General features: G+C 42.7%; 1 protein-coding gene across 1 annotated transcript in view; it reads right to left on the minus strand.

The window, feature by feature from the left end:
• LOC126416051 (post-GPI attachment to proteins factor 2-like) overlaps positions 1 to 27,346 on the minus strand; it is a 61,203-nt gene that overhangs the window by 15,697 nt on the left and 18,160 nt on the right. The window contains exons 2-3 of the mRNA XM_050083522.1: positions 13,024 to 13,270; positions 4,829 to 5,044 (exon numbers count right to left, since the gene is read on the minus strand). Of these exons, the coding sequence (XP_049939479.1) occupies positions 4,829 to 5,044; positions 13,024 to 13,270 (463 nt within the window). The remainder of the gene's footprint in view (positions 1 to 4,828; positions 5,045 to 13,023; positions 13,271 to 27,346) is intronic.

Raw genomic sequence — 27,346 nt, forward strand, 5'->3', positions numbered from 1 at the left:
TCTGATGATGTCTCCAACATTGGTAGATGAAATATTAGGCCGAGAATTATGCACTGGACCACAGCCTTATGGCCCATACAATAATTATCAGCAAAAACTATGGAAAAGTGTCATGCAAATGCTGGAAAACCTGAACTGGGCAGGGGGGGGGGGGGGGGGCAGCTTCTGATATGATCTCACAATGTTATACAAAAGTGGATGCAAATATGAGGATACGAACTGCCTTCCAGGCAATCCTTTGGTGGGACACAGCACCATGGATGAAATCTCAGTCGTTGCTGCTTTAAATGACATTGATTCTGACAGGGGAAAAATTGCAGAAGCTTTGAAGGAGGTAGAGCAGACCAAAGGTAAATTCCAGTTAATAAATGGAACACTGTATAAGAGAACCAGTGCGGTGGAAATGGTTGACTATGATCGGTCAATTGTGATCCCAACTCATCTACAGCCAGCTATCATTAAGCATTTGCATGAAGCTCTAACATCTCATTACCTTTGATTCATGAAAACTCTAGATAGAATCCGACACAGTTTTCACTGACAAGGTCTCTACCAATTCATTAGACAAGATGTGAGCCACTGTAAGTAATGCCAATGATGGAAGTATGTGCTGGAATTACCTCAAGGGATCTAGAACCAATCTTGCCTGCAGTTGTGGCATTCCAACAAATTGAAATTGGCCCTTGGGGAGGTTTCTGAAGTCAACAAATGGGAATCCATGGATAATAGTCTGCACTGAGTATTTCATCCACTATCCTGTCAACAGAGCTGTGCTGACTGCAAAAGCCTCAAAAATTGCAAAGCTCCTCGAAGCATGCAGCACCCTGTGTGATGATCTCTGATCATAGAAAAGTTTTCCAGTTGAGATTATTATCAAAGGTAACTTCACACTGCGACATCACAGACAAATGGTCTCACAGACACTTTAATAAGACATTGGCAGATATGCTCTCAATGGATGATGATATCTAACAGAGAGATTGGGATGCAATACTGCCCAGCGTGACATTCATGTACAATACAGAGAAATCGGACAATACAGGCTCCACATCATTCTTTTTGATTCACTGGGTACACTGTTCCTATTTCAACCAGATGACATTCAGGATGACTATGTAAAACACCTGATGACCAGGACGAATGTTCGTATAAATAGCAGCATTCTCCATCCAAGAATTCAGCTTTGTTCTGGCTGTACATTGGTGTCAGTAATAAACCTCCCTTCAGGTTTGGCGCTGATTGTTGTTTCAGTGTGACAATATCAAGTGCACTAACCACCCACAGTACATGCATTTTGATAGATGTCACCTCCTTCCACAACAAAATTTACTTCTATATAGCCTGACCACCCATGGATGCATGCAACTGCACTGACGTGAATTCCCTGTTAAGTATGCTGAAGGTTTCACTAAGGCAAGGATTCACAGCAAATGTGCCCCATGGCCAGAGGATGAGCAAAGGCCTGCAAGCAGTGAGTATGTATCCCCTCCACTGCCACAGAGAACAGGGTGGAGAACCATGTGCAAATTTGTGTAAATGAAGAAACTGATCCTGAAGGAAATGCTTGTAGGAATCTAGACTCACTCTACATGCCCCATTGCACTACAGATCAATTACTTCAAGCTAAAGATAAGCTCACAAATTGGGCACTCTAAGCTTTTTCATTTTCCCATTCAGTTGTGCCTTGGGTCCTTATTCACCCCCTCCCCCCCCCTCCCCCCAATATGACTTGTGCTCTGTCTGTAGATACAAACTAATTAATTCCATGACAAACTTTTATTTTCTACACTTTCTTCAATGGTGTTGAGAATGGCACATCCAGCTGCATGTCTGCAATATCCATACTTCTGTAGAGCACTGAAGAATATGCAAAAATCTTTACAAATATTTTGCAAGCTGGTTCTGAATGTTGTCTGTCATAACCTGTGTGAGACGCATGATTGGCATCTGTGGCAACACAAAGATGTTCTACCTGACATGGACATACATTTTCAGCTGCCACATCCAAGTGCTCTTTTAGTAAACCTTCATCTGTGAGGGTACAAGGACTTCAGTAAAAGTAGTGCTTTTCTTCCTCTTTTTCTCCTTCTTCAGAGTGTTTACTTTTAAGTTTTAAAACCTCTCATACTCACTCAGATCCATCATATTTTCCATTTCTGTATTACCTGATCTCTTAAGACATTTAGTGCTTTTGTAAACAGAATACTCTGAAAGTTTCCATACTTTACAATATGATAAACATTTTTTAAACCCAACTTTGTGTAAAATGATAAGATTCCTTGCACTACAGATTGAAGCGTGAAAAGTGTGAAGACACTGTTGGCATAGTCATTGTCAGTTCACCATTGCATGGCTCTGGTTTCAAAACTTACCCTCCCCTACTTCAAAGTTCAACTTTCCCCCGTGTTGTTGCAATCACATAGTGCGAACACATTTCCCTCATTCCCCTCCACGCTCCAACTGCTCTGCTCATGAGTAAGAGTCGGAGCAGACACAAGTGCTCACACTCAAAATCAGCGAGTTGTTAAGTTCTGCCTTGGAGCTTCTCCGACAGACACTACCCTTCAAACCTAGTTTGCAAACACATTTTACATGCCATACCATCACATACCTCCCTCCTGCCTCAAGAACCAGCTGCAAAGGAGCACCAGGCACATCACTCAGTATCATCCCAGACTGGAACAGCTGAAGCAGGTCCTTCATTACAGCTTTGACTACATATCATCATGCCTGGAAATGAGGGGCATCCTACTCACAAGACTTCTCATACCTCCTAAAATAGTATACCACTGCCCACCCAGTCTGTACAATATCCTGGCCCACCCATATGCCACACCAGCTCCTGACCCCTTGAAACCCTGTTGCATGACTTCTTTGATTCAGCCACCCAACACAGCCTACTCCAGTCCCAACACAGGCTTATCATATCCCATCAGATGCTGGGCCTACTGTGAAAGCAGCTATGCCATATTCAAGCTCTGCTACAATTTCTGCACAGCTTTTTTGTGGGGCCTGAAGACCAACCAACTGTCCAGCAGCCAAATGCACAGTCATTGCCAAACTATGACCAAGAGCAAAGTTGACCACCCAGTGGCGGAACATGTTACAGAGCACATCATTTCAATGGCTGCTTCACAACCAGGGCAATCTGGATCCTTCCCATCGGCACCAGCTTTTCTGAATTACTAAGATGAGAGTTATCCTTTGTTCCCATAATCCTTCTGATCTCAGTCTCTGCTAACATCATGCACCCACACTCTCTTCCCCAGTCTCCCTTTCCTTCATTCTGTCATTTTCTATCAATTCACTCCTCCACATCATCGTCATCGTGTGCTGCATAAACTCAACAATTCCAGAGCCCATGAGTCGCATTTCTGTCCCATGCGCCTGCTGCCTCTCCCACTGGCATTCCTATCCTGTATGCCTGCTGTGTCCTCCTGAGCCATCAGCCACCCCCACCTCTTTTCTTCCCTCAACCACTCCACTCAAATGATTCTCCACCCAATTCTACCTGCTGAACTGCTTTCAGCCAACACAATGCACAATGTAGTCAAACAAGAGTGTGTGTGTGTGTGTGTGTGTGTGTGTGTGTGTGTGTGTGTGTGTGTGTGGGAACGCGCGCGCGCACGCGTGGAATGTCCACTCAAGCTCAGGAAAGGATTTGTTCAAAAACTAGCAAAGTAGTCAGTCTTGTTAATGTGGCTGTCACTGACCCAATTTCTCTACTAGTCAATGATTTACATCCAATCAGAACTTTCTATACCACAGATATAAATGTTTTAAAAGTGAAAAGATGCCGACTAAGTGATTCCATTTCTCCCTTTTCACAAATGAGGAAGAAGTAAAAAGTGTCATAAATACGTTGAAAAGCACTAAAAATCCCAATACATTTGCCATCTCAAACAAAATAACTAAATTGTTTCAGACTCAGTTGCTAAGTCGCTGACCAATGAAATTAAAAAATCCATGGGAGAAGGCTTGTTTCCTGAGAGCTTAAAAATTACAAGGGTATTGCCACTGTTCAAAAGCGACAATTCCAGGGACCCTCAAAGCTAAAGACCAACAATTATTTTATTAAGCCTCTGAATACGTGTTTTTATAAAGGATCAAGTTTTGTTTACAGCATACAACATGCTATCCACAAGTCAACAAGGATATAAAAAGTAGTACAAAAACTCATTGACCCTTTACCGAAAGTACGAAACAGGGACTACTGTGTGACTTGTCAAAAGCTTTTGACTTAGGAGATCACAACACAGTTGCGCAAAAGCTAAAACTGTTCATGGTGAAAGGCACTGTACTCCAAAAGACAAAACCATATGTTACAGACAGGTATCAGTGTATACACACTAATAAGGTGTAAAGCACCATAAGTATATAAACTTTACAATTGCAATGTCCATATGTAACAATGCAGCATATATGAACTTAATACATGTAAAGGCTATTAAATAAGCTAAACTCATTTCATCTTAATTGTCTGAAAGTGTGAAACCATTTAATATTTTCAGAGCCAAATAAAATATGTGTTTCCAAAACGAATTTTTCACTCTACAGCACAGTGCACTCTGATATGAAACTTCCTGGCATATTAAAACTGTGTTCCAGACAAAGACTCGAACTTGGCACCTTTGCCTTTTGTGGACAGCTCTCGGTCCAGCTCACAGTTTCAATATGCCACAAAATTTCAAAATATTTGTTAATGGTCATAGTTTGTTACACATTTGAACTATGATTAATAAAATAAATGGAATCTCTTGCATGCATACAACCTTTCTACTGCATCTTTTTTTAAAAAAAAATGCAAAATTGGAAGTGAAAGTATTACCTCCAGGTTCACAGTACCAATTGTGTCTCTTAAAGAAATACCCTGCCATGGCAAATGATGTTAAGTTTATCACTAAGAGTTGATGTTTAATCTTCAATGACCTTGATTCAACATTATCAGGAGGAAATCTGCGGAATTTTCTGAGCAAGTAGCATGTCAGCAACATGTAAAGCTCTGATGTTATCATAAATGTGATAAAGCACTTCTCATGTATAGCTGAAAAGAAAAATGAAAACATGGTTAGGAATAACAGAAAGCAACAGATATACAAAAGCACTGCATATCTTGTGATGACATCTACCATGTGTATATGCACTTAAAAAACGTCACAAAATGGCGATAAATTCTATACCCCCTCCCTTAGTGTCATCATGGAAGTAGAATTCATACAAAATATGTGTAAAATTAGCATTTGTGAACAAGTTCATGCTAATAACAAAAAAACTAGAGTTTTTCATTATACTGGAATCCATAAAACAACAAAAGCAAAATATAAAATGTAATATCCTACAATTTTTCGAGATGAATGTAATGAAATTTGTCCATAAAGAGGAATACATGGCTGGGCACAAGTAACATCAATACAAAGTTGATTAATACAAACAGCAACATAGCATTTACAATAAAAAGTAGTGCCACAAGAAATGGTATCTGCAGCTCTATGGAAAATGAATGTCATTATTCTTGCACAGCTGCTCAATTCCACCATAAGCTGGAGGAGGAGCCCCGTGAGCTGCATGATTATTTAGACAATCATAAGTGAGCTATAAGAATTTCACATCAAGCTGACCATTTCAGGCAATGAAGTGTCTGCTGTTCAAGATATCCAAATACCAAGTAAGCTCTATGTCTTCAAGCATTGTGAGTCTGTAGAACAAAATCCTCACCTGTTGCAGTAACAAACGGACAGGATGTACAGGGTGTCTCAGATCTTTAGAGTCAAAATTATACACTTAGTAGAGGACCCTGCGCTGAGTATAAAATAGGAACCAATGGTAGAAAATGAATACGAGGTGTGGCTATAAAATAATTGGACTGATGCTGTCACACAGTAAGCCTGCATGTATCAAAGATAATGACCAACAGTTCTGAGGAGTGAAGCTTTCTCAGTCGAATGCGGTATCCCTTGTGTCTGTAGACAAATCATTGCGGTCCTGGCCTTCATTTGTGTAAAAGCAGTTATTTTGCTTTGCCAGAAAAATGATAATTGTAATTACGGAACAATGAATTGTTGTGAAGTATCACACAAAACTAGGAAAAACTGCTATTGAAACCTACCTTTTACTACAAGAAGTTTACCGCGAAGACTCTTCATTATGTACGCACATTTCTGAGCAGTTTCAGGAATTCCAAGATAGTCAAGAAGACACTGAAGATGACACACACCCGAGATCCCATTAAATGCCAAAAACGGATGAAAATATCAAAAAAGTAGTAAATCTGATTCAATGTGTGTGTCAGTTGAGTATTCAACTGATTGACAAACTGTAGGAATTGGCAAAGAATGCACGAGGCAAATTTTACATAACAAATTTAATATGAGAAAAGTTTGTGTAAAACTGGTGATGAAAATCCTCACAATCAAAAAAAGAGCCTGTGAAAATGTTTGTACTGAGACTTTGAGTACTATTGAAAATGATTCTAATTACTTGGAAAGAGTGATACCTTGTGAGGAATATTCTTTTTTCACTTACGATCCACAAATTAAGGACAAATCCAAGCAAACGAAGTGCCCATCACTGAGAGCCAAAAAAGCGTGAATGAGAAAAACTACATTCAAAGTGGTGATGATTGTTGTTTTCAATATTGGTCAAACTATTAATCAACATTACTACCTTGAGATTCTTGCTAAACTCTGTGAGAAGATAAGAAAAAAACAACCTGAATTGTGGAAAAACTGCTCATATGCTCTACTCATGCCACATTGTCTGTTAAGAGGTTTCTAATAAAGTACAGCATTCCAGTGTTAGGTCACCCACCCTATTCACCTGGCATAGCACCATGTGACCTTTATCTATTCCCCAAGGTCAAGTTTGCATTAAAAGGAACAAGGTATTAGTCTGCTGAAGCAGTGAAAGAAAAAGTGGCATGTACATCAAGGAGCACACAGAGGAATACTTCCAGCACTATGTTCCTCAATGCAAAATTTGCATGGAGAATTGTAAGGACAGAGGTAGGGAGAATATTGAGGGTGACGTTAACTATATATATTTGAAATAACAATATTGTGAAAAGGATAGTTGCTAGGCACCATATAGAGGAGATGAGTTGCAGATTGGTGCAACTGAAAGACTGTCAGAAAGTTAGCTTTCGGCCAGCAAGGCCTTCGTCGGAAACAAACACACGCGCGCGCGCACACGCACGCACGCACACACACACACACACACACACACACACACACACACACACACACACACACACACACACACACACAGACTGCTGAGGGCAGCCTGGGAGCAGCAGTGCATGATGGAGAGGCAATCGCATGGTGGGGCTAAGGAGGAGGTTGGGACAGGGAGGGGGAGGGATAGCAGGGTAGGGGTACAGAAAGCACTGCTTGTGGGGGCACACACGGATGAGGTGGAGAGAGAGTAGGGCAGCTAGGGGCCGTCAGAGGTTAGACGGAGAACAATGCAGGGGGTTGGGGGAGGGGGGGGGGGGGGGAGTGGAAAATGAGAAGTAAAACAACTGTGGGTACAATGGTGAAATACAGTGCTGTGTAGTGCTGGAATGGGAACAAGGAAGGAGCTAGATGGATAAGGACAATGACTAACAGGGTTTGAGGCCAGAAAAGTAATGCAAACATAGGATACATTGCAGGGAGAGTTCCAACCTGCACAGTTCAGAAAAGCTGGTATTGGTGGGAAGGATTCAGATGGCACAGGCTGTGAAGCAGTCACTGAAATGAAGGATGTCATGTTGGGCAGCGTGCTCAACAGCATGGTGGTCCAGCTGTTTCTTGGTCACAGTTTGTGAGTGGTCATTCATTCAGATAGACTGCTTTTGGTTGTCATGCCCATGTAGAATGCAGGACAGTGATTGCAGCTTGGCTTGCAGATCACACGACTTGTTTCACAGGTAGTCCTACCTTTGATGGGTTAGATGATGGTCTTGCATCTAGGTCTTTTGCAGTGGTATGAGCCATGAGGCATGGGGTCGGGAGCAGGGGTTGTGTAGGGATGGAGAAGGGTATTATGCAGGTTCGGTGGGTGGCAGAATACCACTGTGGGAGGGTTGGGGAGGATAGTGAGTAGGATGTTCCTCATTTCAGGGTACGACGAGAGGTAGTCAAAACCTGAAACACAATCATGAACCTTTCCTACAAAATCCTTAGCCTTGCAGATGTATCAGTCCTTTCCAAAGGCCTCACCTTTTGCCCCAGTCTCAAATTCAGTCATGTAGGACTTGTTAAGGACCTTCTCTCCTTCTCCTGGACCCTACAGTGGAAACATTTTTTCATCACCAATCCTACCAAACAGACTCAATCAAAGACCAATATTGAACCCTGCCTGACTCAGTTCACTCTTCCATCCAACTATGATCCACACCCCTGCCCCCAAATCACCTCCTGTTAACTTCCCAGAATTTATTAACCTCAAACCTTGCCTCACCACCATTCCCCAAATCCCTCAACATACAAACTAACCTTACAACTGCAGAAAGAGCAGCAAACCACCACGTAAAAACTAATATTGACCTTATAATCCTACCTTCCGAAAAAGGCTCCACCACTCTCATTCTGAATCACAAGGATTACCTGGGAGAAGGACTCTGCCAGCAGTCATATTCAGCCACCCACAAATGCTGCCACAGTGACCCCATTCCAGAAATCCAGCATTATCTCCAGTCTTTCCTCAAATCATTCAGCCCATCCCATTACCTCTCCCCAGAGTCCATCTTTCTCCTCACCCCTACCACTCCCCGCACCCCTACCTTCTACATGCTTCCTAAAATCCATGAACCCAACCATCCAGAATGCCCCATTGTGACTTTACCATGCTCCTACCGAAAGAATCACTGTTCTCGTAGACCAACAACTTCAGCCTATTATCTGCAGCCTACCCTCCTATATAAAAGATAGCAATCATTTCCTCCACAGTTCCTGTTCCTTTACCACATGGTGCCCTGCTTGTCACTAATGATGCCACCTTCCTTTAGACTAACATCCCTAATGCCCATGGCCTTATCACTACTGAATGCTACCTTTCCCTTCACCCAACTAGTTCCAAACATATAACCTCCTTCCTAGTTGCCATAACCAACTATATCCTCACCCACAATTACTTGTCCTTTCAAGGTATTACCCACAAACAAATTGAGGTATGGCTATGGACACCTGCATGGCACCATCCTATGCCAATGTATCCATGGGGCATCTAGAGAAATCCTTCCCAAACAACCACAATCCCAAAACCCTCACCTGGTTCAGATTCAGTGGTGACATCTTCGTGATCAGGATCAAGGGTGAAGACACACTAAGCACATTTCTCCAGAGCCTCAACACCTTCACCCTCTTCCTATTCAACCCAACAAGCCACCTCTCTTGATGTTGACCTCCACCTCAAAGATGGATACATCAGACCTCCATCCATATCAAACCTTCCAACCATCAGCAATAACTCCACTTTGACAGCTGCCACCCATTCTACACCAAGAAGTCCCTTACATACAGCCTAGCCATTCATGACTGTCCCATCTGCGTGAAGAGTGGTCCCTCTCGAAATATACCAAGGGTCTCGTGGAGCCCTTCACAGACTGTAATTACCCTCCCAACCTTGTACAAAAACGGATATCCAATGCCTTATCTCTCCAGTCACCTACCACCTCCCAAAGTCCCACCATCCTGCCACAGAGGATCATTTCCCTCGTGACTCAGTATCACCTAGGACTGGAGCAACTGAATCACATTCTCTGACAGGGTTTTGACTACTTCTTGTTGTGCCCTGAAATGATGAATGTCCATCCACTATCCTTCCTGCCCCTCCCACAGTGGTATTCTGCCACCCACCGAACCTTCACAATCTCCTTGTCCATCCCAACACAACCCTCGCTCACGACCCCGTACTTCATGGCTCATCTCCCTGTAATAGACCTAGATGGATGACCTATCGCAAACATCCTCCCACCACCATCTACTGCAGTCCACTCACAACCATCACCTATCCTATCAAAGGCATAAAATTGTAAAATCAGTCATGTGACACACTGCATTCTACGTGGGCATGACAACCAACAAGCTGTCTGTCTGCATCAAAGGCCACTGACAAACTGTGGCCACGAAACAGCTGGGCCACAACATTGCTGAGCACGTTGCCCAATACGACGTTCTTCATTTCAATGACTTCTTCATAGCCTGTGCCATCTGGATCCTTCCCACCAAAACCAGCTTTTCTGAATTGCACAGGTGGGAATTCTCCATGTAATATACCCTATGTTATTGTAAACCACCTGGCCTCAACCTTCATTAGTCATTGTCCTTACCTATCTAGCTTCCTTCCCTGTTTCCATTCCAGCACTACACAGCCCTCTATACCACCAACGCACCCACTGCTTTACTTCTATACTTTTTCCACTAACCCCCCTCCCCCTGCCATCCATCTAACCTCCTGCCTGCCCCTAGCTGCCCTACCCTCTCTCCACCTCATACCTGTAGACTCCCACAAACTGCACTTTACAATCCCGTACCCCTACCCCTACCATGCTATCCCTCCCCCTCCCTGTCCTAACTTTCTCCTTACCCCCAAAACCCAGTTGCCTGTCCCCTCATGTGCTGTTGCTCGCAGTCTGGCCTCAGCAGCCAGTGTGTGGTCATTGTGTGTGTGTGTGTGTGTGTGTGTGTGTGTTTGTATTGTCTATTTCCAATGAAGATCTCGTTGGCCAATGGTGGTGATTTGGGTTGAGGGGCACTTGACATCATGGTCATCAGCACCCTGACGAAAATTCAGCATGTAAATCTCATGGTTAGGGACAAAGGTTGTCCCCACATGCGGAGCAGTTTATAACATATTAAAGTCTGCCGCCCTTCACCACCAATTTAGGGATAAGTCCTGACAGTTCACAAAATTTCACCACTCTTGTAACACTTATCAGTATCTGCGAGGATGGTGGGCTGATTTCCAGTGAGACTGAGCGCTGCCCTAATATCAGATTACAGGACACACATAGCCACAATATGCTGAACTGAAAGCAGCATGCCACAAACTTCACAGAGTGGTGGATCCTCCTGCCGGAGGAGGAAGTCATGTATGAAAGGGCTGTGCACAATGTGCAGTCTGGTAAGCAAAACCTCCTTCCAGTGGCGACACTGACATGAAGTCTACCAAGACTTTGTGGTTGATTTGAGTGACCGCAGTTTGTTGTTTGTCACCTGCAACCACTTAGTCTCCCACTGACATATGATGGATCTGTCAGAAAATGAGATAATGGTGTGCAACAGGATGGGACATTCATGGACAGCAATATCCCAACATGCTTCCTTGGCAGCTTTGTTGGCCATGTCGTTACCCTGTATCCCTACGTGGCCAGGTACCCAGTGAAAGATCACTTCCTTGCCACGATATTGGAGCCGCTGTAAGGAGTCGTGGATGAGCTGAACCAGCGGGTCTTCAAATTTGGTGAAGTGCTTGCAGTGCACTAGGAGGATCACTTCCTTGCCACAGTATTGGAGCCGCTGTAAGGAGTCATGGATGAGCTGAACCAGTGGGTCTTCAAATTTGGTGAAGTGCTTGCAGTGCACTAAGAGAGTCGGAACAGACAAGAAAACTCATACGGTGATGTCTGTGAACCCTCTCCAGTGCCAAAGAATGCCATACAACTCCGCATCATAATTTGTAAATCGTTCTGGAAGACCCACTTTAAAAGCCCTATCAGAGAAAACAGTAGAGCAACCGAGAGCATTGTCCTGCTGGGATCCATCTGTATAAAAAATGATAAAACTACAGTACGTACTTAAAATAGACGAAAACAAAGTTGTAAAAACAAAACCTGGAGTACCAGTTTTCTTGTACTGTGTCAAGCTTAAAATCACTTTGGGCCTCTGAAGACGCCAAGGTTTGTATGTGTGTCTACTGCTGACAAAGGTTTAATGGCCGAAAGCTATGAGTGTGTGAATCTTTTTATTGTGCCTATCACTACTCAGCATCTCCGCTATACGGTGAGTAGCAACTTTCCTTCTCTGGTATTGTTACATTTCATCCTGGATTTTCCATTGTTTGATTTTTTTTACTTTGTATCAGACATAATCAGGAACAATGGAAAACAGCTGCCAAAGCAAAGATCATGATAAGCAAGTCATATTATTCAGCAATTCTGACCTATTTGTTAGGATTTTGGACCTGAACAAAGAAAGATCAGTGCAAGAACGAAAATGAAATGAGTGTATGGGCACTGACAGCCAGGGGTTCCCTACCTGGGGAAGTTCAGCTGCGAAGTTGCAATTAGTTTCAGTTGATGCCATACTGGGTGACTTGCTTGTCGATGATGAGGAAATGATCATGAGGACAACATAAAATCCCGTCACAACATGGAGAAAATCTCCGACCTGGCCAGAAATCAAATATACAAACAACAGAAATGCATTTCTTATGAGGAATCCTGGGTAATGCATTACTTGATAGGATCAGAAATGAAACAATATAAAACATGCTTTAGATTAATCCAGTAAAAGAAATTATGGAAAGAAATATGGCAAAATGGTTTGACCACATCAAAATAATGGAAAAAAAGACTACCAACAAAATCTCTAGAATGGACAGAATCCAGCAGAAGACCAATTGGAACACCATGAAAAAATGGAGAGAGGAAATGAAGGCTGATGTGAATCAAAGAGGAATAAAATGGCAGGAAATGCTGAACAATACACTGTGTGAGAAATGAGAAGATTGGGAGAGGTTCTATGAATGACTTGCATATGCAAAACCATTTCATGAGATGATGATGAATATGAAGAAGAAGAAGAAGAAGAAGAAGAAGTGATACTTTACTGCTTCACATCATAAAGATTAAGTGTCCCTGATTTGCTTCTCTTTTGTTAATGTATATCCTGATTCATTCCAAGACCCTTAACAGTCTCTATCTTGATGGGATCTATGGAACATGGTGAATGAAAGAAGGTGTGCTATCTTTACACACAATGTTATTCAACAATGACACATAATAAATAATTGAACACTTATTATTGAAATTACAGAACTCACCATAATTTTCTGCTGATGATATAAAAGTTAAACCTATTAGAGCTAAATTCTCCATCACATTGAGCCAACAAGCAATGGCAGCAAGAAAATGTATCCCTGGATATAGAACACTCTGATAATATCGGTGGTACATCTTTGCAACAAGCAGTCTAGGTAGTGCATGTACAGCTATTGCTGTCCTCCATACATATCGCTGTGGGGTAAATACACCAATGGCAGCTGAGATGGAAGGCAGGTAATTTTTTACCTGTAAGTAGACAAATGAATACTGTCATTAAGACACATCTTAATTTTTCAGTAATTACAACAACGAGACATTATTGAATATATGAAGTGGGAAATGTGTGAAAAAGTAATTGCAAAGCTTTTTGTATATTCTGGTTTGCTATACCAAGTGAGGACTTACTAAAATGCATTAAGTTTACCAATAAATAAAAAAATAAATAAAAATAAAAAAATAAGACATTCCAGTCAGACATATATCACTAAGCCAGTTACATACAACTTTTGCTTATCACATTGATTATGAGGTGTGAGAACTATTCAATTTCAAACACATTTACTTTATACAGAGCTTTGAGTACAAAGTGTTTCAATTAAAACTGACAAGAGGATTCAAGACTAAGTCCATCTGTATAAACCATTTGATAAAACATAGTGAAATTCCACATTATTCAGGGATGTCCATTAAAATAGTACCTGAGACAGTGTAATGAATTTGTTACAGGGGTAAAATACACTCTTTGGAGTCTTAACCTACTGAAAACAACTTTTAAAACACTGAGCGTACCAAAAACAGCTGCAAACTATATTTACGTTGCTTCAGTAAAATTACCTTGTCGTCATGTAAATAAAACATCCAGTTTTTTGCCTAGTGTCACAGGCAGCCTTCATAAGATAATAGAAGAAGGCTACCTGTAAAATAAAAGACAATGACAGCTTTATTTACATCCTGACATGACTCAAAATAATTTTTCCAAAACAGGCTCTAACTACTGAACACTACACTCTTATGTTTACTCCCTTATAAAAACTTTAACAATCAGACACAATTTGAACACAAGGTTATTCACAAATGAATAACTAGGAGGAAAGCGACCCCTCTGTTTGCTAATTAATAGTCTAACATAAACATTCACAGACAAAAAAATCTCTTGACATCCTCTTAAACGACTTAAGTTAAAAAACAAACTGTTTCATTACAAAAATGATCTTTTGAGTAAGTAATATGGACCATTTGTGCAACTATCCATTAAGATACTGCCACAAATGATGGGCATGGCATAAGCATAGAAACATATGGCACGAATTCGTTAGAGTCGTGTGGCAGGGGAAACATTCAACGTAATGACAAGTTTCATGCAGATGATTACTGGAAATTTTGCCTTGAAAATGAAATTAAAAATAAATATTAATCTTTATCCAAAGTTATGGACACTAACACTGGACAGTGCTGTGACAAATTCAGAGGTAACTGGTTTGAATCCTAATGTTGAAAGGAATTTTCATCTAAAATCATGTTCCGAACTTTCTGTGAAGGTGATGTAGTCTGGAGTAGTACCTCACCTCAGCAACAATAATACTCTCAGCAAATCACAGATTGGGTTTCAGAAGATTTGCTCTATAGAGAATGAAATTTAATGTTCACTCAGCAAATTTTACAAATATTAAATAATAAAACAACACTTGCTGGTATTTTCTGGGATCTATCTAAGGGATTTGACTGTGTTAATCACAGTATTCTCACTCATAAATTGAAGTTTTATGGGACTGATGGCAAAGCCAACCAATGGATAATGCCATATCTAGAGACCGGATTATATGAATGATGAAAACCTTAAAATATGCAGAAAAAAGCTTAAAAATGCATGAAAAGTGTAGAAATGTGCAAGATCAGATAGTAAAAAGACATGGTAGTCACTGCGTGCATTATATCTCAATGTCGAACCTGTGCATATCAATTATGAGGAAGAGTGCCGGCCACGCGAAAATCTGTACAGTTAGAATGCTGATATCATTTTCTGAATACTTGCTGGTAGAGGTTAGGAAGGGGGCCTTTCTGGGATTATTTTCTAAAAATTTGCAAAATGGGGACGCATACCATGTTTCAAGAATTGTTCCTTCTTTGCTATTGTTGTCAGTAACAGGTGGATGTGATGCGAGTGAGCTGCAGCAAAACAATCAATATGTACAATATCGACTTCGAGATGTTTGCACGTGCTGTGGCATGCTCAAAAACTCCATAATATTTTATTTGAAAAACAATCATTGTTTTGTTTCGTTTTCTTTTCTTTTGAGGGGCAAAAACAATTGCAGGCATAGGCGCCAAAGTCAAAACTACAGAACACAAAGACAGAGGGGAGTTAATAAACAACTATACATCCAATACCAATCGATGTAAGAGTTGTTGTTGTTGTGGTCTTCAGTCCTGAGACTGGTTTGATGCAGCTCTCCATGCTACTCTATCCTGTGCAAGCTTTTTCATCTCCCAGTACCTACTGCAACCTACATCCTTCTGAATCTGCTTAGTGTATTCATCTCTTGGTCTCCCTCTACGATTTTTACCCTCCACGCTGCCCTCCAATACTAAATTGGTGATCCCTTGATGCCTCAGAACATGCCCTACCAACCGATCCCTTCTTCTGGTCAAGTTGTGCCACAAACTTCTCTTCTCCCCAATCCTATTCAATACTTCCTCATTAGTTACGTGATCTACCCATCTAATCTTCAGCATTCTTCTGTAGCACCACATTTCGAAAGCTTCTATTCTCTTCTTGTCTAAACTATTTATCGTCCATGTTTCACTTCCATACATGGCTACACTCCATACGAATACTTTCAGAAATGACTTCCTGACACTTAAATCTGTACTGGATGTTAACAAATTTCTCTTCTTCAGAAACGCTTTCCTTGCCATTGCCAGCCTACATTTTATATCCTCTCTACTTCGACCATCATCAGTTATTTTGCTCCCCAAATAGCAAAACTCCTTTACTACTTTAAGTGCCTCATTTCCTAATCTAATTCCCTCAGCATCACCCGACTTAATGAGACTACATTCCATTATCCTTGTTTTGCTTTTGTTGATGTTCATCTTATATCCTCCTTTCAAGACACTGTCCATTCCATTCAACTGCTCTTCCAAGTCCTTTGCTGTCTCTGACAGAATTACAATGTCATCGGCGAACCTCAAAGTTTTTATTTCTTCTCCATGAATTTTAATACCTACTCCAAATTTTTCTTTTGTTTCCTTTACTGCTTGCTCAATATACAGATTGAACAACATCGGGGAGAGGCTACAACCCTGTCTTACTCCCTTCCCAACCACTGCTTCCCTTTCATGTCCCTCGACTCTTATAACTGCCATCTGGTTTCTGTACAAATTGTAAATAGCCTTTCGCTCCCTGTATTTTACCCCTGCCGCCTTTAGAATTTGAAAGAGAGTATTCCAGTCAACATTGTCAAAAGCTTTCTCTAAGTCTACAAATGCTAGAAACGTAGGTTTGCCTTTCCTTAATCTTTCTTCTAAGATAAGTCGTAAGGTCAGTATTGCCTCACGTGTTCCAGTGTTTCTACGGAATCCAAACTGATCTTCCCCGAGGTTGGCTTCTACTAGTTTTTCCATTCGTCTGTAAAGAATTCGTGTTAGTATTTTGCAGCTGTGACTTATTAAGCTGATAGTTCGGTAATTTTCACATCTGTCAACACCTGCTTTCTTTGGGATTGGAATTATTATATTCTTCTTGAAGTCTGAGGGTATTTCGCCTGTTTCATACATCTTGCTCACCAGATGGTAGAGTTTTGTCAGGACTGGCTCTCCCACGGCCGTCAGTAGTTCCAATGGAATATTGTCTACTCCGGGGGCCTTGTTTCGACTCAGGTCTTTCAGTGCTCTGTCAAACTCTTCACGCAGTATCGTATCTCCCATTTCATCTTCATCTACATCCTCTTCCATTTCCATAATATTGTCCTCAAGTACATCGCCCCTGTATAGACCCTCTATATACTCCTTCCACCTTTCTGCTTTCCCTTCTTTGCTTAGTACTGGGTTTCCATCTGAGCTCTTGATATTCATACAAGTCGTTCTCTTATCTCCAAAGGTCTCTTTAATTTTCCTGTAGGCGGTATCTATCTTACCCCTAGTGAGATAGGCCTCGACATCCTTACATTTGTCCTCTAGCCATCCCTGCTTAGCCATTTTGCACTTCCTGTCGATCTCATTTTTGAGACGTTTGTATTCCTTTTTGCCTGTTTCACTTACTGCATTTTTATATTTTCTCCTTTCATCAATTAAATTCAATATTTCTTCTGTTACCCAAGGATTTCTACTAGCCCTCGTCTTTTTACCTACTTGATCCTCTGCTGCCTTCACTACTTCATCCCTCAAAGCTACCCATTCTTCTTCTACTGTATTTCTTTCCCCCATTCCTGTCAATTGCTCCCTTATGCTCTCCCTGAATCTCTGTACAACCTCTGGTTCTTTTAGTTTATCCAGGTCCCATCTCCTTAAATTCCCACCTTTTTGCAGTTTCTTCAGTTTTAATCTACAGGTCATAACCAATAGATTGTGGTCAGAGTCCACATCTGCCCCTGGAAATGTCTTACAATTTAAAACCTGGTTCCTAAATCTCTGTCTTACCATTATATAATCTATCTGATACCTTTTAGTATCTCCAGGGTTCTTCCATGTATACAACCTTCTTTCATGATTCTTAAACCAAGTGTTAGTTATGATTATGTTGTGCTCTGTGCAAAATTCTACCAGGCGGCTTCCTCTTTCATTTCTGTCCCCCAATCCATATTCACCTACTATGTTTCCTTCTCTCCCTTTTCCTACACTCGAATTCCAGTCACCCATGACTATTAAATTTTCGTCTCCCTTCACAATTTGAATAATTTCTTTTATTTCATCATACATTTCTTCAATTTCTTCGTCATCTGCAGAGCTAGTTGGCATATAAACTTGTACTACTGTAGTAGGTGTGGGCTTCGTATCTATCTTGGCCACAATAATGCGATGTAAGAGAAGACAGCTAAAAACAGGGGTGTGGAGAAAGGGCTACTACAAACACCACATGGAAACGGAAGTCCAAAACTAAAAATTAAATGGCCTCCGCCATATTGCTTTGACGGATAAAATGTAAAACACAGGCAACGGCCCGCATGTCATTCACTAAAACTGCCAATAACTCAGATGGCAAACGCAAGCGGGAATGCAAATGGTTAAAAAAATGGGTATCCTGTCAGGAAGTGGCGGACAGTTAAAACTTGGGTGCAATGTGTACAAATTGGTGGAGGAGCGCCACTTATCAAATGACGATGGCTAAACAGGCAGTGCCCAATATGCATCATAGTTAAAATGACCTCCTCCCAGTGCGAAGGCTGAGAGGAGATCATCCAAGCCGCTGGCAGACAATTAATAATCCTGAGCTTATTACCTTGAAGGGAGGGCCAATGGCGATGTCAAAGGGACACCACCACCTGACAGGCAGAAACACAGTGATCATTGGGGGGAATATAGGAACTAGTAGGCTGGGGTACGAGGACTGCAGCCTTGGCAGCAGCGTTAGTAGCTTTGTTTCCTGGCAGATCGACAGTACCAGGAACGCACATAAACTGCACAGTGGTTCGACCAAGAGTGAGCACATGACAGTTTTCCTGGAGCCATTTCACTAAGGGATTGGTGGTGTACAGCGCACATAAACTTTGAAGGGCACTGAGAGAGTCTGAGCAGAGGACAGAGCTCGGCTGCAAGCACTGAGCAGTGTGCTGGAAGCTGATATCTAAAGACATGGATGCCCATGATGAAGGCACACCCAACACTACAATCAGCCCCAGAGCTATCAGTGTACACAAAGGTACTATCGCGAAATTCCATGCGAAGGTCGTGAAACTGAAGGTGATAGAGCAAGGCTTGAGTAGTGTCCTTAGGAAACAAATGGAGGCCAAGGTTAACCGGGCCATTTCACGAAGCCAAGGTGGTGAAGAGTTCACACCCACTGGGAAAGTTGGAGGTAGAATGAAGTTAGGCCGCCAGAGCAAGTGCCGAAAGTGGACTCCAGGAGGTAGCAGAGAAGAGGGACGTGCCCCATACCTGCGATCAAAGAAATCATCAAAGGAGGAGGCGTAGGATGGGTGGCCATGCATGGCAGACAAAAGGCATGCATACCTGCTGAGGAGAAAGTCACGGCGGTAGGACAGTGGTAGTTCAGCAGCTTCTGCATACAGACTCTCAATCGGGCTCGTGTAAAAGGCACCTGTGGCCAAACGGATGCCACGATGGTGGATAGTTTTGAGACGGCATAGGAGGGATGGACGTGCAGATGCATAAGCAATGGACAGGGGACTGGCACAAATGGAGGAGGGTGGTTCGATCTGCACCCTAGGAAGTACCACTGAGGGCACACAGGAGATTCAGGGACCGCGTACAGTGAGATGCCAGGTAAGACACATGGGAGGACCAAGAAAGTTTCCTATTGAGCATGAGCCGCAGGAATTTCGTAGTTTCAACAAATGGAAAAGCAAAGGCCCAAGATGTAAAGATGGTGGGAGAAATCAATTGCGCCACCAGAAATTCATACAGATGTTTTTGTCAGTGGAAAAATGAAAGCTATTGTCAATGCTCCAGGAATAAAGATGATCAAGACATCACTGAAGAAGCCACTCAATGAGACAGGTCCATGGAGAAATACAACATATGGCAAAATCATCAACAAAAAGGGAGCCGGAGATGTCTGGCGGGAGACAGGCAATTATAGGGTTAATGACTATAGCAAAGAGGATGACGCACAGGAACAAACCCTGAGGCACATCGTTTTCCTGGATAAAGGTGTCCAACAAGGTATAATCCACATGCATCTTGAAAACTCCATAAGCCCCACGTGTAGAGTATGGAGGATACCTGTTCTCCAGCAGGCGTTGTAGGCCTTCTTCAAATCCAAAAACACGGCCACAGTCCAGTATTTCTGCAGAAAACCATTCATGACACAGGTGGACAAAGTAACAAGAAGGTCAACTGCAATGGCGCACTCGAAGTCCACACTGCACAGTTGTTAGTAAATTGCGAGACTCGAGCCACCATAACAGCAGGGCACGAGTGATACGTTCCATCACCTAGTGAACAGAGCTGGTGAGAGAGATGGGGCGGTAGCTAGAAGGAAGGTTTTTGTCCGTATCAGGCTTAGGTATGCGATGACATCGTCTGCTACTGCCAGGCCGGAAACTGGTAAATGAATCTTAGTCCCAGAGAGCTGCCAGAGGTTGGCCCACATGACAGAGGAAGGTGGTGGTGGTGGTGGTGGTGGTGGTGGTCAGTGTTTAACGTCCCGTCGACAACGAGGTCATTAGAGACGGAGCGCAAGCTCGGGTTAGGGAAGGATTGGGAAGGAAATCGGCCGTGCCCTTTCAAAGGAACCATCCCGGCATTTGCCTGAAACGATTTAGGGAAATCACGGAAAACCTAAATCAGGATGGCCGGAGACGGGATTGAACCGTCGTCCTCCCGAATGCGAGTCCAGTGTGCTAACCACTGCGCCACCTCGCTCGGTAACAGAGGAAGGGGTGGAACTGTTAAAGGAACTAGTGAATGAAATCCAGCCAGCTTTTCTGCTATCCCGAAGAACACAGCGACACTTTGCATGTATCTATTTACAATGAATACAATTTGCCATTGTAGGATGATGGTTAAAAACTCAGAGCACATCTCCGTGTGTGAAATGCCTTGTGGCATGTCCCAGTCCACCAACAGACTGGGACACGGCATGTTAAAGAGGAAGTGTGACAAATGGAATGTTCTGTAGCAATAAGGATAATGTTTGTGAGATATTCCACCTGGTCATCACAACCTGGGAAATATTGTTCTTCGAAGGCTGCTAGGGAGGAGTAAAGCCACCAGTCAGCCTTAGTAAGCTGCCATTTGGGCATGCATGCAAGTGGGGTAGGAGTCAACAAAAGAATGGCACTTGGAAAATGGTCGCTCGAGTAGGTGTCAGAAAGAATGGACCACTCAAGACAATGGGCAAGCTGGGCAGTACAGAAGGATAGGTCCAAATGGGAACAGGTGTGCAAGGAGTCTGAGAGGAATGTGGGTGCTCCATCGTTAAAGCAGAAGAGGTTGAGTCGATTAAGAACATTAGCCAAGAGGGCACCCTGTGACAGGTTCTTGGAGACCCCAAAAGGGGATGATATGCATTAAAGTCACTGAGTAGCAGAAATGGGGAAGGTAACTGCCCAAAAGCTGAAGGAAGTCTGCTCTGGTGACATCTAATGATGGAGGGACATAAATAGTACAGAGCGAAAATGTCAGGTGAGGAAGGAAAAGATGAACTGCAACAGCTTGAAGATGGGTAATCAGGGAGATGGGTTGACTATGAACATCATCCCATATGAGCAGCATGACGCCCCCGTGAGATGGAACGCCGACCTCAGTTGGAAGGTCAAAATGAACTGGGAATAAATGTGGAAGCTCAAAGCAGTCATGAGGATGCAATTTTGTTTCCTGAAGGCAGAGTACAAGGGGATGCTGTGATGCTAAAAGCAGCCATAAATCCTCTCTGTGGGACCAAAGGCCATGAATGTTCCATTGGATGAGAGTCATGATGATGAAGAAACGAAGGAGTGTCACCTAAGTGGCAGCCGAGAGAGAGCCTGCCGAGGATCCTGGTCCATGAGGTGTACAGAAGCATCGGCTTGCTTGTGCTGTCGGTCTGTGGAGTCCAATGCATAAAAATGGTTGGTGGTGCACACCGGCGACATGGAGGCCAGCTGGGCTAAAGTATTACATGGCAACATCATCGAAGAGGATCTTTGAGTCGGTGAAGGAGAAGACCGTTTGCCTTTGGTGGACTTCTTCAAGCCTTTCTGGTTAGCATAGGAAGACTCAGGTATTGCTGGCTGGAGAGACATAAGAAGTCTTCAGGGGAGTACTCCTCCTGTCCTTTCCAGCCTACTTCTTGTGTAGCTGGTGGCTTCGCTCCTTGAGGTGAGAATGTGATGGCTTGTTGCACACCTGGGCGGGTCGATGGCGATGCTACCTTGACAATGGGCGATTTCATCACCTCAGAGCTGAATTTGATGTTGCATGTCTGCGTGGCCACGTCCTTCATGGAGTGAGGGGTGACGAGAACAGAACCATTGGTCCCAGATGGGAAAAAGCAGGGTTTGCGACTAGCCAATAACTAGCAAGCAACTGAGTAAAGCACTTTTTCCTTTACCAGGATCTCCTGTACAGCCCACTCATCAAGATACGTGGGAAAATCCTGAGAGGTGGCAGCATGGCCACTATTGCAGTTGATACAGCAGGGGGAAGGAGGTAGACAATCGCCCTCATTTGCATCCCTACCATAAGTTACACATTTGGCTGGATGTCAACAAGACATGTTAGTGTGATTGAAACGACGAGACGATAGCAGCACATCGGGCTCGGAATGTACAGTCGGACTGCGATAATTTCATAGACTGCTTTGATCTTGGATGGAAGCACCACTCTATCAAAGGTGAGGAAAAGAGTGTGGATGGGCACTGAGGAGGAGTCTACCTTTTTCATCACACGATGGACGGCAATGACACCCTGATCAGAGAGGTAAGATTGGATTGCACCCTTTGTCAGACCATAGAGCAGCCTTGTGTAATTAACACAATGGGAAGAATTCAGGATGCTATGGGCCTCAACATGAACAGGACAGCTATGGAGAAGCAAGGGGCAAGCAGTTCTTGTGCTTAAGAATTAGAAGTAGTCTCCAAAAGCAAAGTGCCATTCCGTAAATCAGAGCAGGTTTTCACAGGGCCAGCAATGGCATCAACACGGGGTCCCCTTCACAAGGAGGCACACCCGCTTTAGGAGGTGATTGTTCACACCTTAGGCTACACCTCCTGGACACCTGAAGAAGGGACCAATCTGCTATTTTGGAAGGTAGCAGCTCAGGCAGTCACCCCTCCCTGGGCCTGACTTGTACCAGGGGGTCCATGTGAACCCTACCTGTTAACCCGGGGCTGGGAATTATGCATCACCCAGTCACCTGCTATGCGTCAAACACATGGGCCAGCCTTCAGAACTACACATGGAGGAAGAAGAAAAAGAGGAACCTCAAACACCGAAGCAGAGAAATGAGAGGAGAAGGGAAACAAAGAAAGGAAAAGGGAACAAAAAACAGTGGTCGGACTGATCTTATACCATCGACAGACAATGTGGAACATTCCCAAGACATGCAGCATGGAAGGGAAGAGATGCTGCAAAGGCTGGGGCCCCGTGGTAGCAAAGCATGAACCCACCAAAGAGTGGCGAGCCCCTTGGGGGAGGGGGGGGGGGGGGGGGGGGGGGGGGACATACAATAATGAATTTTTTTGAACAGCATTAACTTTTAATTAATACTATTCGACCAAAGCATCATTTACAATTTCTTTTACATTTTTCTACTATTGTAAACATAAACGACCAAGTACTGTTCCAAATGTTCGGTAGTAAGATTGTGTCTTCGATCACTCAAAACATTTTTGTAAGCAGAAAAGGACCATTCTACATCAACTGAGGTAACTGGGCAGTATTTGAATTTGGGTGCTATGTTGGCACTTATTGTTTCTGGTAAAACTATCAATTTGGCACAAGGGTTCAAAGTCTGGCTTGTAGTTTAAAATGTTTTCAAATTTTTTCTATAAGTTTTCTTGGGAATACCTCCAGCAATGAGGAGTTTACTAGAATAATTTTATTCATTAACTGAATAGATTCATTAAATGCCTAACCTTGATTTTCAAGCTTTTCAATACTTGCAGGTATATGGGAAAAAGGAATGTTAATTACAGCAAAGCCTTTTTTAATACCGGAATCATTAAAAGCTTCCTTGCACAGGCAAACTGCCAAAGCCTCTGCACTATCGAAGTCGTTTACTACCCCTCTAATCGCCTCAAAATGTTCACTGTAAAACAACACAGCTTCGACCTACATACCCCAATGAGTCACCACTGGTTCAGGAGGTAAAGGCACATTTGGTCATTTTTCTTTGTAGGTCCAGGTGTGAGCAGGAGCCTTTAGAAACACTTTCTTTGTGGATGAAATCAGTTTATTTACATTCACAAATGTCGAACAAACTTCTTCAGCAAGGCGATGCACTCCGTGAGCGAAGCACGTCACACGAATAAAATTGGGATAAAATACTCGAGAGGGCTTTTCCTGCTTTGATCATATAGGGAGCAGCATCTGAAATAAGCACAAACACCCTTTCATCTGCAGAAGATTCTGGAAATATTTTTCTAATACACTCATTCGCAAATCTGGCGGTCGTAGTTCTTTGTAGGCCACTAAAGAAGAAGAAGTAGGCTCTTCTTTTCAAGCAACAACAATTACATTTGCAATGTAACGCCCAGAAATGTCTGTAGTTTTGTCAGCTGAAATCCAGATAATGCTGTCCTCGAGTTCATTGGGTATTTCTTACAGAACGTTTACGTAAATTGTCGATATTTAATTTTTATGCAATGTTGATTCATCTGGTATATTTTGATTTAAGCAATATTTGTGCAGAGAGCCTTTGAGGATAGGGTTTGTAAGTTTGTGAGGAGGAACATTGCTTGCAATGAATGCGTCACATAGATCCATGTTAAACTGACTTTAATGGTTACCTTCGGACAAATCCCTACTACTGCAACTTGTTGCTATCAGAAGTTGTTGTCGTGGTCCTTTCTTCTGCATTCCTGTGATATGAAGACTTGTATTGACATGCTGGTCTATTTGAAACTTACTTTCTTGCACGAAATGTTTTTCTTGCAAACTCGACAATATAAAACAATTCTGTCATATGTAAAAGTTCCAGAATGGTCAGCTATCCACAAAACAACGTTTCATTTTTTGGGCATCATGGCGCACAACACATTCCACACTACACGTCATAAACATGTTCAACTGTGTGCAAGTAAATAGAAAGCTAAACTGAAACGATGGATGTGCGACTAAAAGCTTGCATAGTTTAATTTAATTGTTGCCGACGCGTATGGTATGACAGCGGAGGGAATTAACCGGGGGCGCGGGCACAGGAGCATTGACTCTGTCTGGCTCTTCTTGTTTCTCTTCTGTAATGATTTTGCTAGGCAGCCGCCGCTTGGTTAGTGATTGCACACAGCTCTAGGTCGCAGTCAATCTGTGAGACATCAAAATTAGATCGAGCTAGAGACTGCCCATCTAAAATTTTAAAATACTGTAAACATAGAGCGAAAATATGCATTGTCACTAGTTTTTAGTTAAAATACGCAATAACCAGTGAAAAAGAGGTCAAATATGCAAATGCATATAATCTGGTCTCTAGTCATATCTAACCAAAAAATACAGAAAGCTATACTTAGTGATTTAACCAAAACCATCCAGGAAAGTAATTCTTATTGGAGAGAAATCACATATGAAGTTCCCCAAGACTCAATCTTAGGTCCACGCTTGTTCCTTATACATGTACATGATCTTCCATCTAATACACCTGAAGAAGAATTAGTTGTTTTTGCAGATGAAACTACTATTGTAATCAATGTAAGAAGAAATGGTATATAATGTTCTTAATAGTATCAATGTCTGCAGCTTGTGGTCTTGCGGCATTGTTCCCCTATGCTCTGTCAGGAAGTATGGAACTTCATTTCCAATAGTATCACAACCTGGTTTTCTGTGAATGGTCTCACCCTCAGTTTTAAAAAGACACAACATATTCAGTTCTGTGCATCTAAGGGTACTACACCACGGATAAGAGTAACACAGTCTGGTACCGAGTGCCGTGGGTTTCGAATCTGCACCAGACGGCAAGTAACTCAATGATCACTAGAGGTCTCGGCAGCAGTCGCGCCTTAGGCCGTGGCTGCACGTGCTCCTGGCCGTCTAACGTGAAGGCGCCACTATGGAGCATGTGGTCCCAGTGGCCAATAGCAACATACCCTGTCGTGTAATTAGGTGGCTGCCTTTCACTCGGCGAGGCAGTCTGGTATTCACGTTGAGTCAGTTGATATCTCGCTTACAGACATTGTGTTTACATTGCGTGTGCTTACTTCCCATTTACGAATGGACGTTGTTTTGATTTCTTCAGGTTATCTCTTGTGGTACCATTGCTTAATAATTTTTGTTGATCTTGGTGTCTTGCTCGGTTGTCTGTCATCGTGCTTGTCATTCCATTCACATTCACCCATCTTGTTTGTTCGAGGGCCACTCCCATTCAGTCCCGCTGCATTTTCGTTAGCGGCAACCCTGCGACCATTCCTGTCGCCATTACAACATTTTGGCGATGAGGTGAATGGTAGTAGTTGTTAGCATGGTCTGACTTCTGGAACACCAGCAGCAGCAGCAGCAGCTCCAGTTAGACATCTTACAACAGTCGATGCAGTTGCTAATGGACACAGTCGATGCCAGGGACACATTACCACAAAAGCTTCCAAGTCCTCGGGTGTCCGATGCTTTCCCATGTCCGCGGTCGTTCCCACCATTAAATGATGCTAAAGAAGACTGGCAAACATACTTACATCGGATGAAACAACATTTCACCGCTTTTCAAGTCACAGATGCCCCCTTGCAGCGGTCGTTGTTTTTGTCTTGGGCCTCCCCAGACACATTCTTTCTTCTCCACAAGTTGGCACCCTTGTCTGATCCTGTGGCTCTCTTTCCAGGAGGTACGCCTTTTGCTGACAAACTATTATTAATAGTGCTACCATGTGGTCCGGGCGGGGACTACACAAGAGGACATTGTTATCAGGAGAAAGAAAACTGGCATTCTACGGATCGGAGTATGGAATGTCAGATCCCTTAATCGAGCAGGTAGGTTAGAAAATTTAAAAAGGGAAATGGATAGGTTAAAGTTAGATATAGTGGGAATTAGTGAAGTTCGGTGGCAGGTGAATACAGGGTTATAAATACAAAATCAAATAGGGGTAATGCAGGAGTAGGTTTAATAATGAATAAAAAAATAGGAGTACGGGTAAGCTACTACAAAAAGCATAGCGAACGCATTATTGTGGCCAAGATAGACACGAAGCCCACGTCTACTACAGTAGTACAAGTTTATATACCAACTAGCTCTGCAGATGAAGAAATTGATGAAATGTATGATGACATAAAAGAAATTATTCAGATAGTGAAGGGAAACGAAAATTTAATAATCATGGGTGACTGGAATTGGAGTGTAGGAAAAGGGAGAGAAGGAAACATAGTAGGTGAATATGGATTGGGGCTAAGAAATGAAAGAGGAGGCCGGCTGTTAGAATTTTGCACAGAGCATAACTTAATCATAGCTAACACTTGGTTCAAAAATCATAAAAGAAGGAGGTATCAGATAGATTATATAATGGTAAGACAGAGATTTAGGAACCA

The sequence above is a fragment of the Schistocerca serialis genome, chromosome 8 (assembly GCF_023864345.2).
Source record: "Schistocerca serialis cubense isolate TAMUIC-IGC-003099 chromosome 8, iqSchSeri2.2, whole genome shotgun sequence".
NCBI lineage: Eukaryota > Metazoa > Arthropoda > Insecta > Orthoptera > Acrididae > Schistocerca > Schistocerca serialis.